Source organism: Excalfactoria chinensis, chromosome 3 (assembly GCF_039878825.1).
Source record: "Excalfactoria chinensis isolate bCotChi1 chromosome 3, bCotChi1.hap2, whole genome shotgun sequence".
NCBI classification, from domain to species: Eukaryota; Metazoa; Chordata; class Aves; order Galliformes; family Phasianidae; genus Excalfactoria; species Excalfactoria chinensis.
In genome coordinates, this window is record NC_092827.1 from 89,173,067 (window position 1) to 89,190,625 (window position 17,559).

Here is a 17,559-nt window from a genome sequence, read left to right on the forward strand (position 1 = left end):
GCCAGTTTAAGGAAGAGCTGTACCATGACCTCAGATCCTCACTGATGCACTGCAAACGTGTTTGAACCACTGCTGTTTCACAGGATAATAGCCATGTCATTTGGCTAACCCTTTCACACTTTCTCTTTTAACTCATTAGATTTATTTACCAGAAGTCATTGCATAGATATGCCCAGTAAGTATCTTAGAGATCTGTTTGAAACCAGTTAAAGCTTAAATATGGAGGCTCTCTCTTCAGTGCATCCAGGCTTCCATTAAAACGGTAAATTACTCAGACATCGTGCCCTGCAGCCCCCCCATAAATCCTCTGCTTGACACCCTGAATGCACCACGGAGGCTCTAATACACATTACCCAAAAAGAGCTACTATAAAATCCCTGACCTTTTCTTGTTTGTGTGATAAAGGGAGAATGGCAGCTCCACCAATGGGACCAGATAATCACTCTCCTGTGAAAAGCCTACAATCCACATCCTCTGTTTTCTTCTTAGCTGGACTTCCACTGCATTTGCTCAGTAATTTTTTGTTTTAACGTGTGAAGTCCATAAATCACCATCCAATACACATAAGACAAGGAAGAGATTTCATCCTGGTAGTTCAGATATCAGCCGCAGGAGAAGTCACATCTTGGATCCAGAAGTGCCGGGTGCTGTGGTGTCTTCAGGCATTATCATCTCTTGCATGCAGGTTTGTTAGAGCAGCCCTCACTATACAGCAGGAGCAAAAGATGAAATGGACAGATAAAGGCTAACAGGACATTTTCTGCACAAGGCCCCGCAGGCAGAACAGGCAGTACCGGAGGGGCTCAGTTAGGCTCTCTCAGAAGCTTTGTCCTCCTCCTTGCCCAGGAAGGCTGCCTCAACTCACACTGTCTCCACTGGGAGATGAACTGCACCGGAGGCTTTTATAAGAGCTCAGTACTTCGGTTCCTGCAGCCACGCTTTTCTCAGGTCACAGCACTCAGCCCATACCCTGGGTGAAAATGGTCTGCTTCTTCCTCATTTACACAGACAGAAGAAGTCCAAAGGTCTGTTGATGATGATGAAACTATTCTGTATTTACGCTCCAGACATCCCGTGCTTTGTTCCTGCTGGAGAAGGATGAGAATCTGCCCCAAATGCTGAACTCCTCAAGAATTTAATTGTTCCAGTTTTACTTTTTCAATTATCTTCTCCTGCTATTGGTTTTAAAAACATGCCAGCAGAGGCCAAGGGAGCCAAGGAACTTCAGGTTTTAAGATCACTCCAAGGCAAACAGCAGCCTCCTGCACCCAGCTTCCCTTCACCTGTGCTCTCCAGAGCCAGCTTTCTTTGGTTTTTGACACTGTTCAGAACACCAACAGTTGTTATTGGGGTTGTGGAGAAGAAGAGTGGCTTCTTGTGTTCACTGAGAGATTATCTGCCTGAACGTAAAGCCATCTGCTCTTAAGCACAGGCATTATTGAGCCCACATCTAAAATGCCAGGACTGTGCCACTTACACCTACCTCCCTGTGATCCATAGGCAATGCAAAAGGCCATAACCCATTCAACAACCTTGATTCAATGCTACAATAATCTATTCAGAGATCATACTGGGACCTGTCCTCCCCACCGACATTTTAAGTTATTTTGTAATGCCCACCATAAAGGCGGACGTTCTGCTGGAGCTTTATTCTCCTGATAGATATTGGCCACTTCAGGCAGCAACTCCACCGATGTGTGATGCTGCTCACCCAGGGGATTTTCAGGCAGAAGCTTACAGGGAGTTAAAAGAGCAGGGAAATATCTTCCTGGTGCAGGAATCGGGAGCTCCCCTAGACCCCCCGTGTCAGCCTAGTGGTGCATGGAGGTGTTAAACTGGCATGTGTCTATCAAGGCGGGGGTGAGCCTTTTAAGTCCCCTGCTTCTTCCCCACTTGTGGAATTTGTTGTGCCAGTGGGATGAGGCTGGCTATAAAACCTCTGTCCCGCTCCGCAGCCAGCGAGCGCACCGCAGCCCCACTGACATCCCCGTTCCTCCCTGTGAGCCGCCAACAGGGCAGGATGGAGGCGAGCTTCACCCGGATGCTCTACGCTCTCTGTCTGGCTGCCATGACCGCTGCCTTCACCCAGGAAGGGTTCAAGGAAGTGATGCTGAAGCAGCTGGGCCTCTCCGAAGTCCCTAAGCTTCATAAGAGAGACCTGGTGGACCTGGTCATCCCGGAGCATGTGAAGAACAAGTACATCTCCATGCTGAAGCGGCACAGGGGGAAGCGTCGCGCCTCTCCCAGCTGGGCCAGCATCCTGCAGGGGATCCCCGGCAATGCAGGTAACACCCTGGGCAGGGCAACCCGCGGGGCATTTTTATCCTATTGTTCCCACATTGCGGTTTCAGATCTAAAAGAATTAGTTTATTCGCAAGATACTTAGTATGCATTAGGAAAAGTGTGTTTAGGGGCTGTCTCTGCCACAAGGGTTCATATTGGAGCGTGCAAGCAATGTGCTGCGATAACTGCTGATGAAATGCTGAGGGTGGCAATGACGGGCTGTTGTTTTGTCTCTGCATCACGGACAGAAGTCTTCTACTCTGACCCCATGCGCCAGAACTTCATCTTTGACATGGAGGGGAGGATACCAAAAAACAGTGAAGTGACAATGGCTGAACTGAAGCTTTTCAAGAAGCCTCTGGACAGGGTGAACCTGCCAGCCAGGCAGCCCCATCGGCCTGTCTCCAATGCCAGGGTCAGCATCTACTGGGTGCAGAGACAGCACGACGGCACAAACAGGACCTCGCTGATCGACTCCCGGTAAGAGCACACGTTAGGATAAGCCTGCAAGTATGCAATGATGTGTTCGAGTGATGCATTTCTGTGCCAGATGATAGTCTGCATCTCTAATAACAGAACCATAGAATTGGTCGTAGAATCATAGAATCACAGAATGGCTTGGGTTGGAAGGGACCTCAAAGATTATCTAGTTCCAACTGTCCAGTTGCAGGCAGGGTAGCAATGCCCTAAATCAGGCACAGAATCAGACTGCCCAGGTCCCCATCCAACCTGGCTGTGAACGCCTCCAGCAGTGAGGTATCCACAGCTTCTCTGAGCAGTGTATTGCAGCGCCTCATCACCCCCTCAGTGAAAACCTTCCCCTGACAGCTGTGCTACTCAAATCTCACTTCTTTTTAAGTTTTTAGTAGTTGATTCTACTCATCTCACCCTCTTTAATTTAAAACCATTCCTCCTTGTCCTGTCTCTATCAGACCATATAAAAGGCAGGTTTTACTCTTGTTTATAAGCTCCCTTTTAGTACTGAATGTGCCAAGTTCAACTGGCTGAATACCTTGACATGAGGGTTTTTATTTCACCCTTCAGTGCCTGTTAGCCTTGCATGCCTTGTGGGTTCAGAGAGGTTGTGGAGTCTCCTTCTCTGGAGATACCCAAAGCACGCCTTGCTGTGTGACAGCTGCATACAGTGTGGAATTGAAGCAGATGATCTCCAGAGGTCCTTTCCAGTCCCTATGGTTCTATGATTCTTTTAAATAGTTAATTGCTTAAATAGTTAATAGTACTTGCCCAGAGCTGCTCAGCAAGCACTGTCATGTGATCAAGGCACATGGCAATGCACAGGAAGCAAATTATTTCACAGCAAAAAAAGCACCATGGGCTTTGTATGATGGGCTTCTCTCTGCCTGGCAGGCTGGTTCCCATAAGAGAGTCGGGCTGGAAGAACTTTGATGTGACGCAGGCCGTGCACTACTGGCTGCGGAACAAGAGGCAGGAGCCGATGGTCCTGCAGGTCTGGATCGAAGGGGAAAGGGTGGGCAGCTATGCTGCAGAGGTTGCCAAGGCGGTGCGCTTCACCTCACAGGATGCTGGAGACAGAGCCGTGGGAAGACCCGAGCTGGTGCTCTACACCCTTGACTTGGAGGACTATGGGTGAGTACAAAGCCTGCATCCCTGCAGTTTTGCCCTGAAGTTACTGCGCTCACTTTGTTGCCTGAATTTGCAAATGAAACCTGAGCGTGGTCTGAGCTTCCTGGCTCAGGGCTGTGCCATCAGCCTTCCCTATTTCCTAACATTTCTCCCATCACACACAGTGGTCCTGGGGACTGCAAGGATGGGATGCAAGCGGGGAAGTCCACCTGCTGCCGGCAGAAGCACTACATCAACTTCCGTGAGCTCTCCTGGACGCAGTACTGGGTCATCGAACCGGCAGGATACCAGGCTTACAGCTGCCGGGGGGGCTGCCTGCAGCTTCCCAGCCCACTGCAGCGCTGGGGGGGCAGGGAGCGTGTCTGTGCTGTGGCCGAGAGCTCCCCGCTCCCCATCATGTACCTGGTCCGGAGGGGCAACCACACCGAGATCGAGGCAACTGAGTTTCCCAACATGATCATCGAGAAGTGCAGCTGCATGGCAGATGGTGCAGCACTTCTGTGAGGGGTTGCCTTAGGGGTGTAACGGTGCTGGTGGGCCGGCAGGAGGTGCACCTCCCTGGGTTTGTATGGCTGCCTCCGGGTTATTTCAGTCCTCAGCCCAGGGAACTGCAAGCAGCTGCAGGTGAAAGGCAAGGACAGTGATCACAGCCAGAAGTCAAGCCTGGGTTTGGATTTTAGTTCCTTGGTTCCCTCTGCTCTGTATGTTTTGGTCCTTGTCTGCCCAAGTTGTGTCTACTGTGGATAGCAGAGCAAAAGCACTTACATGTACGTGTTGTATACATACACATATGCACATGTATCACAAATACATGTACGTATATATGTACATATTGTATACATGCATATTGTATATATACGCATTTTCTACATACATACATGTACATAGAATATTGCCTAAAGCTTAAATGAATGTATATATATAAGTATGCATTGTATGCATATATCTGTAGCTATACATGTACATACAGTATTGTCCAGAACTCAAAGGACTGTATTGTTGGCCCCCAAACCAAGGATCTGGCACAGTTTTAAGCAGCATTTAGAGATCTGAAGCCAGTGGACACACTGGGCCTTGGGTTTGCTTGCACAAAGAATTGTTTATAGAGTCAGGTCCTCATTTTTCTGATTGTGTATTACAGTTGTGTTTGTTTGTTTATTTTTTCAGTTTAGAGCTATTTTTCTAGTCTTATTTGCTTTCAAATTAAGTAAACAATAAAATATGATTATTACAATAGCCATGTTTGCTTATAATTATTCCTAATTGTAAAAGTGGAGGGGAAAAATCTGTAACATGTCTGTGTGCATCCCGTACCCAGCTCCTTCACGCACACCCAACAACAGCCCTCCTCAGCTGCGTGTCTCTGCCTGCTCACCATAAAGATGATCTGCTCACGCAGGCGGGCACAGGGAGAGAGACCCAGGGAGGAGCACACACGGCTGGTGCTTCTCCCCACGCAGCGTCAGCTGTCACCTCCTTTTGACAACGTAGAATCATAGAGAACACTTCCTGAGTTCTGCACTGTGGCCGTGCCCACCGCCCTCTGGTGCAGACCCTGCCCTGACCCGCAGCCGCCCCTCCCCACACAGCTCCGTGCCGTTCCCTGTCGCTGTCACACCGCAGAGCTCAGCGCTGCCCCGTGAGGAGCCGCAGCCGCCATCAGGCCTCCCCTCAGCTCCTCTGCGCTGAGCAAACCCGGCGGCCTCAGCCGCTCCTCACACACCTTTGGCCTGCAGGACCTTCTCCGTCCTTGCAGCTCTCCTTTGGATGCTCTCTAATAGGCTTTTGTCCCTTCACCCTTAACGAAGTACTGGGCTGCTGACTGCAGCGGCACTGATGGTAACTGGCTTCTGATGTTTGTCTGCACATGGAGCCTACAGGCCACAGACAAGGCAAACCTTTCCCCGAGCGCTTGCTTCCTTAGAGATACCCAAAAGCTGTCTGGATGTAGTTCCAGACAACCTGCTCTAGGTGACCCTGCTCGAGCAGTGGGGTTATGCGAGGCGACCTCCAGAGATGGCTTCTTCCCCCAACCGCTCTGTCATGATATGAAGAGGGGGATGGTACAGGCCCAGCTGTGACTTTAGCTTATCCATCAGTTAGGCTGTAAAGTAAGGTGTCCCTGCCACCCTGCAGGAGGGCAGCTCTGAGGTCACCAGCCACACCTGCCTTCTGCTTTCCCTGTGCCTTGTGGATGGGCCGGTACCTCTCACTTGTGTAAATGCTGGTAACCAAAAAACAGCAACAAAAAAGGCTTTAAGGGGAGAAAGAAAAAAAGTGCTAAGCAAGTGCCCCCAAGGGTGAGCTGAGGTTGAGCAGGATGTGCCAGAACAGCCTTGGCCATTTTCTAATCACAGTTCCATGGCCTTTCTCAATAAGCATTGAGTTCTGGTTCCTTCCCACCCAGGAGGGACAGACCTCAGCTGTGAGGAACAAAGCAGGATATTTACCTGCACACCACTGGCTCCTGGGCAAGAAAGTGTTTGAACTGGTGTTTGCCTGAGGAGGAAAAGCATTAACCCTGTTGTCTCTCCAGCCCAACCCACGCACCTTTATCCCAGCCTGGGAGGAACTTGTACCGTGGGGGTCAGGGTGGTGGAGGGCCGGCAGCACTGAGCTCACCGACCCATCATGCCCAAATAGCACAAGCACATTCAGCACATGTCTCTGCTGAACCATGCTAGCCGGCTTTGCAGTGAAGAGCAGCAGGGTGGGAGGTGGGTCTAAAATGGAGAATGCTCCAGAGGATTCATAGCGCAAACTTGCAGGCAGAGGCTGCAGATGAAGCCCTTCTCCCTCAGACATCCCCCAGTGCCACAGGAATTACCCCCAGCCGGCCAGCTCCAGCGCAGGCAGCGGTAGCTGTGATGTCATTCGCATGCTGTCTTGCTGCTTTTGCAGTGGTACAAGCTGCAGCAGACACAAAGCCTGTCAAGCTGTCATGTTATTCTTCCCACCGGAGCAGCAGCACAACCCCTGAGGAAAGGCAGAACACCTTACATGCGTGACAGCAGCTTGTTTCAGCACTAATGTTCACGCTTCACTAGGAAAATAAACAATAGCAAGGAGGAGTAGCACAGTTTTCAAGCTGCACAAAACGCCCTGCCAGCTGAGCTACATTGCCCTGACTGATCCTTCCACGTGTTCATCCAAACCGAGGCTGCTCTTCTATTTTCTTTTAAGATGGATGAGAAGTTGCAGCTTTGCCCTGCTGGTGAGACCTCATTTCTCTTCTGCTTCTTTATTTTTTTCCCCTTTGCATTTCACAAACTCCTACAAATAGCGTCTGACACTTGGCCTCTCAGGGCAGCCTCCTAATTGCTGGTGTGAGTAGAAAGCCAAATTCCCAATCCACATCCCAACAGAGGTGATAACCAAAGCAGTTCCTCTGCCCTGGTTGGGAACAGCTGGAGGCTGGGAAGGGGGAACACAGCGCAAACAGACAGAGCTTGTCAGGCCACTACTGTGATCCTTTCCCTTGAGACCTCGATATTTTTAAGGACTCATCTAATAGACTCAACATCTAGTTTTTGCCACTAACTTAATGTGAAATGAAAACCAACCGTATCCTGGGCTGCATCAAAAGAAACGTGGCCAGCAAGGTGAGGGAGGTGATCCTGCCCCTCTGCTCTGTGCTCTGAAACCTCACCTGGAGTACTGCATCCAGATGTGGAGTCCTCAGTACAGGAGACACATGGACCCACTGGAGTGCATCCAGAGGAGGGCCATAAAAATGACCCAAGGAATGGAACACCTCCCCTCTGAGAACAGGCTGAGAGAGCTGGGGCTGTTCAGCCTGGAGAAGAGAAGGCTCCAGGGAGACCTGAGAGCGGCCTTTCACTATCTAAAGGGGAACTGTAAGAAAGAAGGGGACAGACTCTATAGCAGGGTCTGTTGTAACAGGACAAGGGGAAATCCTTTTAAACTAAAGGATTTCAGATCGGATATAAGAAAGAAGGTTTTTTTACAATCAGAATAGTGAGGCACTAGCACAGGTTGCCCACAGAGGTGGTGGATGCCACATCCCTGGAGACATCCATGGTCAGACCAGATGGGGCTCTGAACGCCCTGATGGAGCTCTAGATGTCCCTGTTCACTTCAGGGGAGCCAGACTAGATGGCCTTCAAGGGTCCCTTCCAACTCAAACGGTTCTAAGACCTTGCACTGCAGCAGCAGCATCTATAAGCACCAGAAACCCAATGATGTTTTCAGGGAGCCATGCTCACTAAGGGCTCACTAAACTGCAGCAGAGGTTCTACGAGTCAGCTGGTACCTGATGAGCACCTCTCTGCTCTCCAGACCTTGCAGGCAGCTCTCTGAGGAGGTTCTCACTCCCCATTGCACTCCACCAGAAGGCAGGCAGTGTTTCTGATCACGCTTTTTCAGAGGGTTCCACCAGCAGGCTGGAAGAGGAGCCATCCTCCTGTTAGTACACTGCCACCTACAGCAGCAAGCCTACAAGTTGCCCCACACACACACACACCCCTATTCCCATCCTCTAACCAAGTTTAAGCACACTTCAGCCCCACGTGTCACAACGTACATTTTCAGAGCACTGTGTCAAGCAGATCCTGCACAAATCTCTACCTTTTCCACAGTTCCTTGCAATGCTGATGAGATTAGTTCATGAATGCTGGTATAGGACTTCAGGATGATCAGCTGAAAGATCCTACAGGATACTGAAGAGTTGCACGGAGTATCTTGTACTTTAAGGAATGTTTTATTCAGATGCACCACAAATGCTTCCTATTAGCGAGCAGACTCTAATCCATCTTACAGTTAAAAAACAAGCGAAGGAAGCTCTTTTGACTTGCCTATCAGAGGCTGTATTATACATGAATCCCGCACTTCCCGGTTCACACGCCTTTCCTCGGTACGACCCAGCACCATCTCCTACAAACTGGAATGAATGCAGAACAGAAGCCCTTGGCTGCGGGCTGTGCTGGGGATGCTCGCTCCCATCCGAGCTGTCCCAAAGCCACAGCGACACCTGGAGGAACTCCAGGGCTGCTCACAGAGAAAATGCAGGTGGAATTTCTGGCTCTTCAGAACCATAAATCCTCATCTCCATTTTCTACCAAGCCTCAGGGGGAAGTTTGTCAAGAATATAAAACTTAAGCTTTAACAATGTCAATCCAAAGCCAACTCCCAAGTATAAAGAAAGCAACTTCTGAGAACGGTTACAAGATTGCAAAGCGGTCGCTAACTGAAATAGTAGATAAGCATTGCTCACGTCTGAGACATGAAACACCGCACAAGTGAACTGGTTCCCTAGCATCTGAAACCCATTTCCTGCCTGTGCTGCAATTCAGAACTTCACTTGAGCCAAACTTCACACAGACTGCTTGTACAGCGTCAGAAAATTGGGAAGCCTTTGTTTGGCCACAAGTCTCTCCAAGGAAATCTGATAGGGAGATCACAAACGTAAGACTCAGCATATGGTGGCAAAACATGAAGTCTGAGGCAGCAATCCAAAGCCTCTCAAACAGAAGTGGCAGCTGTACCTGCAGTCATAAAAGCACACTACTGCCCCAACAGGAGCCTTTACCACCACATGGGATAACTCCCATCTGTGAGGTTAGAGTGCACTGGGATAAAGCACCACCACTGCAGATACTCAAGTCCTCAGGTGCCAACTGCACTGCTTTAGCCACAGGTAAGAAGTTAAAACCAACACTAATTGTCCCATTCAGGTTCAGATGAATTGCTCTGTAACGTACTAACCTTCAGCAAGGAGCAAACACACTTTATTCTTAACTTCTTAAGGATGTAATTCTTTCTTCTTCTCTCTCACTCCTTTGCTTCTAAAGAGCAAAATGAATTTCTTTATGCTTCTAAAGAGCAAAATGAATCCCTTTATGCAACTTCTTGTAAAAGAAATATTTTTACCAATTAGTCGCTGCTGCCTGACATCTCACTAATTCACACAACAGCATTTATTGAGATGGGACCCCCTCCATATGAAGAAGTTCTTTTCATACAAAGAAACTTGAGCTTTTAAGCCCAAATCACAAGTTTGATGTTTGTCTTTTAACTGTGCTAACTGGAATATACATTAAAGGAGATGCAACACAAAGCTAAGAAAGGACTGATATTCTTCTTTACGCAGGTGAGGATGTTGCCAGACATTCATTCATTCTCTGAAAAACACACAGGTTGATCCTTCTCATCTGCAGGGAGTTTGTTCCGTTACACTCAGATCTGTTATAACTGTTGGTAAGCCTTATCAAAAGGCAGTATTTCACTCCTTGTACATTGAACACAAAACTAACTCGCTAGTTAACAGCTTCCTCTTATGTTATGTCAACTAAACTTCATTAAAACAGAACAACAAATTACCCAGAGATGCCAAAGAATTCTCTCTGACAGTACAGAATGACAGGAGAACAAGGAGAAATTAAAATACATAGAAACAAAGTAATTTATGATTTCCCTTTCTTCCCTTTAGAAGGCTTTGCAAATAAGGACGGATCAATCTGGTCTCTGGACAGACCTCTCACTGAAAAAAGCCTTGCTGCTCTCTCCTGTAAAGTGCCTCCACATTTCAGTCCTAAGGCCATCAATTGCATCTTCAGCTTATCTAACCCCAGCGCTTCCATTTCAGCGGCAGAGCTGAAAGCAAGTAGGTCGATCGGTTCCACATCCTGCAAAGAGAAAAACATCCCATGACAATCATTGTTTTCTTCCTCAAGGGGAAGGGAACAAGTAGAGACAAAACATTTCACAAAAGCCCTTAAATTAGGAAAGTTGAGCAATATCCCACATATGCTTCTGTTGGATGTTCCCATTATTAACGATGCCTGTGCTGCTCAGGACAAGCACTACTGCATCACTTGCAAGCAGACTGAGCCCAACACAAACGATAGCAGTGCTAACTCACCCCAGAGCACGGTGAACGCCCAGCTGGCTTTCCTACCCAGTGTACAGCTGTGCTGCTACAACTTCATCACTCGCAGTGTCTCTGAGCTAGTCAAGAGGCTCAATCCAGCATGTCCAGACATGCTGCAGATGGGGTTAAGCTTGGGATAGACACAGCCTCCAGGATGGAAGTGCTGCTCATTTTAAATGCTATGAACACAGATGAATTTTTAAAGTAACTCCAGTAGAATTTACACATTTAAAATAGAATAATAACAAAAAATAGTAACTTAAGCCAGTAATTTATTCTGGAGGCAAAACAGATGGTACTGTTTTTATCCCCAGGGAAGTTCAGTACTCCCAAAAAACGTACTAAAACCAGCCCACCATCTCACCTAGTGGTTCAGCAGCTTAAACTTGGCTTCCAGCATCGTGGCAAAGTAGTCAGACCCTTTTGAATGACATGAAGAATACAACCAATATGCCCATAATAGCAGGAACAAGGGGACACCAGCTGCAGCAGGTCAGAGCTTTGCCAGCAGAATACAGACAAGGACTGGATAACCCAAGAGCTGGAATTTACTAACAGCCAAAACAGGACACAGAACCCCACCTTGTTCAGTATATAGAGCACCTATTAGTCTTAGGGTCAGTATAATGCTGGTTGCATCAAAGGGGCCTCAGAGCAAGTAGCACCAGCTGTGGGAGTGAGACCACTCCCTTACAAGCACAACAAAAGCCATTAGTGCTGGCAGAATTAAAACCTGTGCTGCTGACCAGAACCAAACCAAAAGGCTGGCTGGCACGTTATTCTACTTTAAAAATAATAACAAAAAAATCCACCAAGGACTATTATAAAAATATTTCCACCTGCAATAACAATCTGCCACAGCGCTGGTGGAGCTTCCTGTTCTAAGAATAGGCCATCTCAAATACTGAGCTAAAGGTAAACAGTGGAGAACGGTAAACACCCAGTTCAAAGCTTCCCTGCTTTAATGGTACAATAGATGATAAAGTTCTAACTTATCGGATTACAGCCTTGGTCTTTTTTCCGTTTGACTGTACTAAATTTTCACTCAGAAAGAATTCAGCCATTACAATGGCAGCTGATGAGAGACTTTCTGCTCACATTGAACAACAAAAGAAAACTCAAGCAACCTCTTCAAGGCTAAAAAAAAATACATTCTTTAGTTTGATATTAGAACAAGCCATTTCCTTTCACGCTCCTGGCTATTGCCAGAGGAAGAATTTCATGGTCAGCACTGCTCCTGATGGGACACCAACCCCAACTGCCAGCAGGGTTAATGGTACGGTAACAATACAGAAGTGCTTCTATTCCTGATAGACTAGATAATCTGTTTTAAAATCATTCTTCCACCATCTTTTGCAAGTTCAGGTGAAGCTTAACACATGAATCCTAATTCTCTAGTACAGGAGCCACCGCTTTCTGACTTGTAACGGTCAAATAAAAGCTGAAGTTTGTGTCAGTTTGGGAATTAAACTCAAGTCTTTTATAAATAAAACACTAAGAGACATTAATCAGCTGATTGGTTTAGGGTACATCTACATGTCACAACTTCTAATTTAAAAGCTGTAGTTGAGATCATGGCCAAATTACATTATAAACAAGATCAGTCAAGTTGGCAAGTGTTTGGTAATGTCTCAGAGGGCATTGGTAGGAGTCTTTTCATCCTACAGAAGGATTTTATTTTCCTTCCCTCACCCACCACAAGTGCTACTGAGCCTTTCTATTCATGTGGAGGGAGAAAAGAAACCAACAAAACACAAGGGAAACACAGATCTTGGGAAAAATAACACTACACAATCAAGGGCAACTGCATCTTAATAGAAACTATAGACAATTAAAAATCTTCCATCTTAAAAATTTTGCCCTGACCTGCTCTACTTAGGATCTCTCAAGACTGCTACTTCACTACAATTCAGCTTTCAACACGTGGAGTTAATGGGGATCAGTGAAGAGACTCTCAACCAACAGCCTCTTTCAGCTGCAGCTGCCGTTAAGTTCTACATTCCCTTTACCTAAGTAGCATAATGCAGCATCTTCAGATGAGCTGTTTTTCCTTTTTGACTTTGGGATGTCTGGTCTGAGTCCATCTCTCAAGATCCCATTACATTCTTCAGAAGACTGATTCTAATTCAAGCACTCACAGCTAATGCATTAAGTTCAGATGATAACATACCCTCTCTACCTCTTCGCTTTGTGGATCACAGGAAAAAAAAAGCGATCCAAGTACAAGCAAAAGAAAAATATATTACATTTTGCACCGCTTCATACTTACTGTGCCTGGTAATTGATTTGTTTCCTGAGCCTTACAAGAAGCATTTTCTTGCTCTTCTTCCTTCAGAGTCTGAGTTACTTCACTCTTTTCTTGGGCCTCTTCCTTCAGAGGTGCTTTTGTCATTTCACTGCTTTCATCAGCTGGAACTTCAGGTTGGTCACCTGTGCGGGTCTCCACCTGCAGATCTATTCCAGTAAGCTCTGGCTGCTGCGCTGCCTCCTCCTCAGCAGCACTGGCAGCTGGACTGTGCTCTATTGAATCCACAGAGCTGCTTGAACATTCATTGGCATTTCCAGCATTCTCATTATGCCTGCTTCCCGATGGACAGCTTCCATCAGATGTCTGGGGGGAATCCTCTTCACTGCTGTCATCAGAATCTGAACTGTCGGTATCATCCAATCCTTCCAGCCCCAGCCTGGCATAAGCAGTACATTACAAATAGTCAGATACATTTTGCTCTGCTTTTCTTCTTTTGCACAACCCAAGTGTGTGTTGCCAACCGCTACTGGAAACACCACTGCAATCATTAAGATTTCTCTTTCTTGTTACAGGAAGTGATAAATGACATGGGGAAAAACATTATTTATTTATTTCAAGTTGGTTGTTTCTTTACATTTTGTTTTAAACTGAATATTAAAAAAGAACGAGGGCTAGTAGTATATAACCACATTAAAAAGGAGGTGGAAAAGCAAGGATGCCTGTTAGCTGTAGTTCTCCAATTTAATCACCTCAATGCAGTGATGGCTATTTAAGCCTACATAAAGATGAGATGTTGTTTACTTTCATGTTCCTTACTTACACTATGGAGTCCTAATACTTACCAAAAACATCTCTTCTTCCCATATTTGGTTCCTTTCTTTCCAGATTCACCTGGACGCTTCCGCCCACTGCCAGTTTCTGGTGACACTACTTTGCTAGACGAGGCCTGCAATCCTAAGAAGAAAAGCTGAAGTCTACCTCACTGATACACAACTCACATCTGCCCTGAATTCTATTTATCCTTTCATTTCAGATGCAGCCCAAAACACTAAAAGTAATTACTACTGGTATATATTTAGGGAAACTCAAAGATCCAGCAATCTCAGAAGCAGCAAAAGCTTTCTTACACTGATTTAAGACACAGAGTCAATCCTACAATTGGATTCCTGACATGAGCTTTTAGTTTCTATATCCCAATCAGCCTCAAGTTCCATCATGAGCTGTCAGTAAGGGAACATCTAGCAGGTAAATAGAATAGCTACAAAGCATAGTAAATGAAATAAGATATTTCACATACGAAGCATCACCTGGATCTTTGTCGTGCTGCTAAACGCAATTTAAGAAAAGCAGCAGGCAAAGAGGAAAAATGAATTCAACAAGTTTCACTGGAATTTAGAATGTAATTCAATTCAAAGAGTTCTTGTCAGCCATATTTTTTCCTTTAAATTCCCTGCTGAACTGAGCTTTTAGCTTGCTTTATTTTGTGAGGAGAGAAAGTGAGGTTAAACTGCGGTACCTTTAAGGACCGAATCTTCCAGCCGTTCAGCCATTTCGTGACACTGCTGCTGGTAGTCTGGGTTTGTAAATAAGTGCTTTGGCTCCGCAAGTTTCCGCTGCAGCCTTTCCAAGCGCCTTTGCTCTTTTTCTGCTTCCCGTTCTGCTTGCTGCTTCACCCATTCGGCCATCCTGCAGGTTACAGATCCATGAAAATTAGAGCATCTCCAGCACTGAACATATCACTAGCTTATTACTTTGCAACTTCTGACGCTTTTAGCACTTGCTAGGATAGGAGACAATGAGAAAAGAACAACAAAACCACCCATGGGAACTATGGAAGGATGATCAGGAAGTCTGCTAAAAGCAAGGTTCATTCTGAAAGCCACAGACAGCAGTACTGTCACCTTCTACCAGTACCACGGTCTTACAGCTTCAGACAGAACTCAGACCCTCAAGATGAGAAACCCAAGAGGTGCAGCTCAGTCTTCTCTCAGAAGTTTGCAGTACAATCACCTCTATTTAACAAAATATAACGATGCCAAAAGATACCATTCGCTTCCTGTCCCAGCTGTGTCTGCTTGGGCAGCAGGGTTGGGCCAAGAGACCTCCTTTCCAACTGCAATCATGATGTGGCTCTCATCTATCTGTGCTTACAGTTTCACTTTTGGTCCTTTTAGTATTCCAAATAAAAACTGCTGTGATAGTCTGTCATATCACCTCTTTTGTTAATAGCAAACTCTGCCACTGATATATTTGATAGTGCTAGCTTCTAAGAGAAGGCCTAAATGCTCACGCTTTCTCATGATTGACATCACGAAGCCTCCTCCCGCTGAGGTCCCGGCAGGCCTCTCGATTGGTTGTTTTCTCAATCTGAGCACCGAGCGCTCGGAGCATAGATCCAAATCCTGCAAGAATCAGACACACAGAAACAAACTGACATGAGTTTGTACGTAACAGAACTGCCTATGGAAACACGTACAATATATAATACAACGACTTAGTGCTTCACTTTCCTTCAGTGTTACCTAGATACAGGGTAACTTGAACGTTACAGTGTCAGAATATCAGTAGGAGCAATATTTTAACAATAAATGAAAAAAAACCAAAGCGTCCAAGATTTATCACGCCTGTCATTTCTGCTCTCCTCATAGCAGGCACCAAAGTCACCAGGACCTGTGCAGCACTCCTACCATGAGAGCCTGTTCCTGGACTCCCCCAGCAAAATCTGGTTTGCAGTCTTTTCCACCTCTGACTTAACATTCTCAGTCTCTCCCAATCTCTGCAGAACATACTTCTCCCCTGAGCCCCTTTAGCTCCCATCAGACTTAAACCCCCTTTAAAAAAAAACAAAAAAACCATCTATTTGGTAAGAGATAGCCCCAGCCATGTCACCAAGCTGACCATGATTGTGCCGTAGAGGTTCTCCAGACAGACTCTGATGGCTGAGTATGAGGATTTTAGTGGCCTTAGTGACTCTATACACTTCTCAGGCATTACTCACAGGCAAACCTGCTAACTTTGCTCACTCAGTCCCACCTCATGCCTGAAGCTTGACAAAATCCCTCAGGTATCTCAAAGAGGCACAACGTGGGATAATGTTAATATAGTTTTAAGCAGCCTGGAAGAAACAAGCACTGTTTTTCAAGCAGAAGCTGGAACGTATCTGTACACCGACGCCCTGTACAGCCTGCTGTACATCAGCACTGTAAACCAGCAGCAAGGAGCTCGCTCACAATGCTGCAGAAGATGCGGCAGGCCTGACAACAGCCGGCTCAGCTCTTAGAAGCCCGCACGATGTGTACGCGGTAACCGAGCTGACCTCCTTTCCCCCCGCACAGCCGCAGCTCCAGGCTGTACACGGCGCCATCCCGCAGCGCGTCTCCTCCGGCCGCCAGCCGCCCGTTACACTTCACGTACAGACTTTCTTCGGGAACGTTCTAAAACAAAAACAACAAACAATTCGTCACTCGAAACGCAACACCCGGCCCAGGCCCAACATCAGGGAAAGCCGCAGAGAGAGCGAGAGAGAGGCCGGCCTACGAGACGGAGCGGGCCGCCCGCGGGGCCGGAGCCCCGTCCCGCCGCCACTCACCAGCTCCCGGGCGCAGTCCCGCAGCAGGCCGCGCACCGAGCCGCCGCCGGGGGGCAGCGCCCGCAGCCGCGCCCGCGAGCAGAGCGGATCCCGCACCAGCAGCGCCATCTTGACTCGCCGCCGCCAACCGCCGCCCCGCGCGCCCGTGACGTCACGGCGCGCGGTCAGGTGACGCGCGGGGGCGACGAGCGTCATCTGTGGTGGGGCGATAAGGGGCGGGCGGTGCCGGGGCGATAAGGGGTGGGCGGTGCCGTGCTGTGGTGTGTTTGTAGGGCCTTTGGAACGGGCTGCTAACGATAACCGGCTGCGTGTGTTTTATAGGAACTATGAAAGGCTTCCTAGGGGCTCGGATTCCCTATTTCAGCTGCTAGAGGCTCAAGCATCGCCTAAGGCGACCTGTGTGTGTTACGCCTTAACCTTCAGTGTCGATCTGATGTCTCAGTCCCTTCAGAGGCCCAGTTTATCCCTTTGGATCCCTTTGGAGGCCGTCCCAGACGGCAGCTTAAAGCATTATGTAAGTGTTGCCATGGTGCAGCAATGAGACGCCCCTGCGTGGCGCAGCCACAAGATGGGTTGGGTTCGAAGGGGCTGTAGCCCACCCAGCCCCACCCCCAGCCATGGGCAGGGCTGCCCCCACCAGCCTGCCCTGGATCTGTGCAATGACATGACGGAGACCCAGGCAAGTGGCTTCGGTCCCCTTCACATCATCAGCACAGCTACCCAGTGAGAGCACGCTAGAAGGCAGAGCGCTGCCTCTTGTTGCGAACACTGTTGTTAGGTGGCCTCCTACCCCGTGTCACTGTTAGCGTGGCGCTGGTCCCATCCTGCCCCCAGCAGAAGCCGGGAGCTGTGTTGGCCGGCAGGCTGTGACATGTTCTGGCAGAGCGCGGTGCTCCTGCTTCTCTAGCGTGGCTGAGGCTTTTCTCTAGGTGCAACCGACACAGA

General features: G+C 47.7%; 2 protein-coding genes across 2 annotated transcripts; one reads left to right on the top strand and one right to left on the bottom strand.

Moving 5' to 3' along the window:
- The first annotated feature begins 1,918 nt into the window (after positions 1-1,918).
- On the top strand, positions 1,919-4,392 carry LOC140250538 (left-right determination factor 2-like). The gene is made up of 4 exons (XM_072333311.1): positions 1,919-2,285; positions 2,532-2,763; positions 3,652-3,891; positions 4,053-4,392. The coding sequence occupies exons 1-4, from the start codon at positions 1,919-1,921 to the stop codon at positions 4,390-4,392; spliced, it is 1,179 nt and encodes a 392-aa protein (XP_072189412.1).
- Positions 4,393-8,667: 4,275 nt separating this feature from the next.
- SDE2 (SDE2 telomere maintenance homolog) lies at positions 8,668-16,860 on the bottom strand. The gene is made up of 7 exons (XM_072333252.1): positions 16,615-16,860; positions 16,342-16,459; positions 15,316-15,427; positions 14,542-14,711; positions 13,868-13,979; positions 13,047-13,461; positions 8,668-10,532 (listed from the first exon to the last, which is right to left on the bottom strand). Exons 1-7 carry the CDS (start codon positions 16,807-16,809, stop codon positions 10,311-10,313), a joined length of 1,344 nt encoding a protein of 447 aa, XP_072189353.1. The 5' UTR covers positions 16,810-16,860; the 3' UTR covers positions 8,668-10,310.
- Between the last annotated feature and the right edge of the window lie 699 nt (positions 16,861-17,559).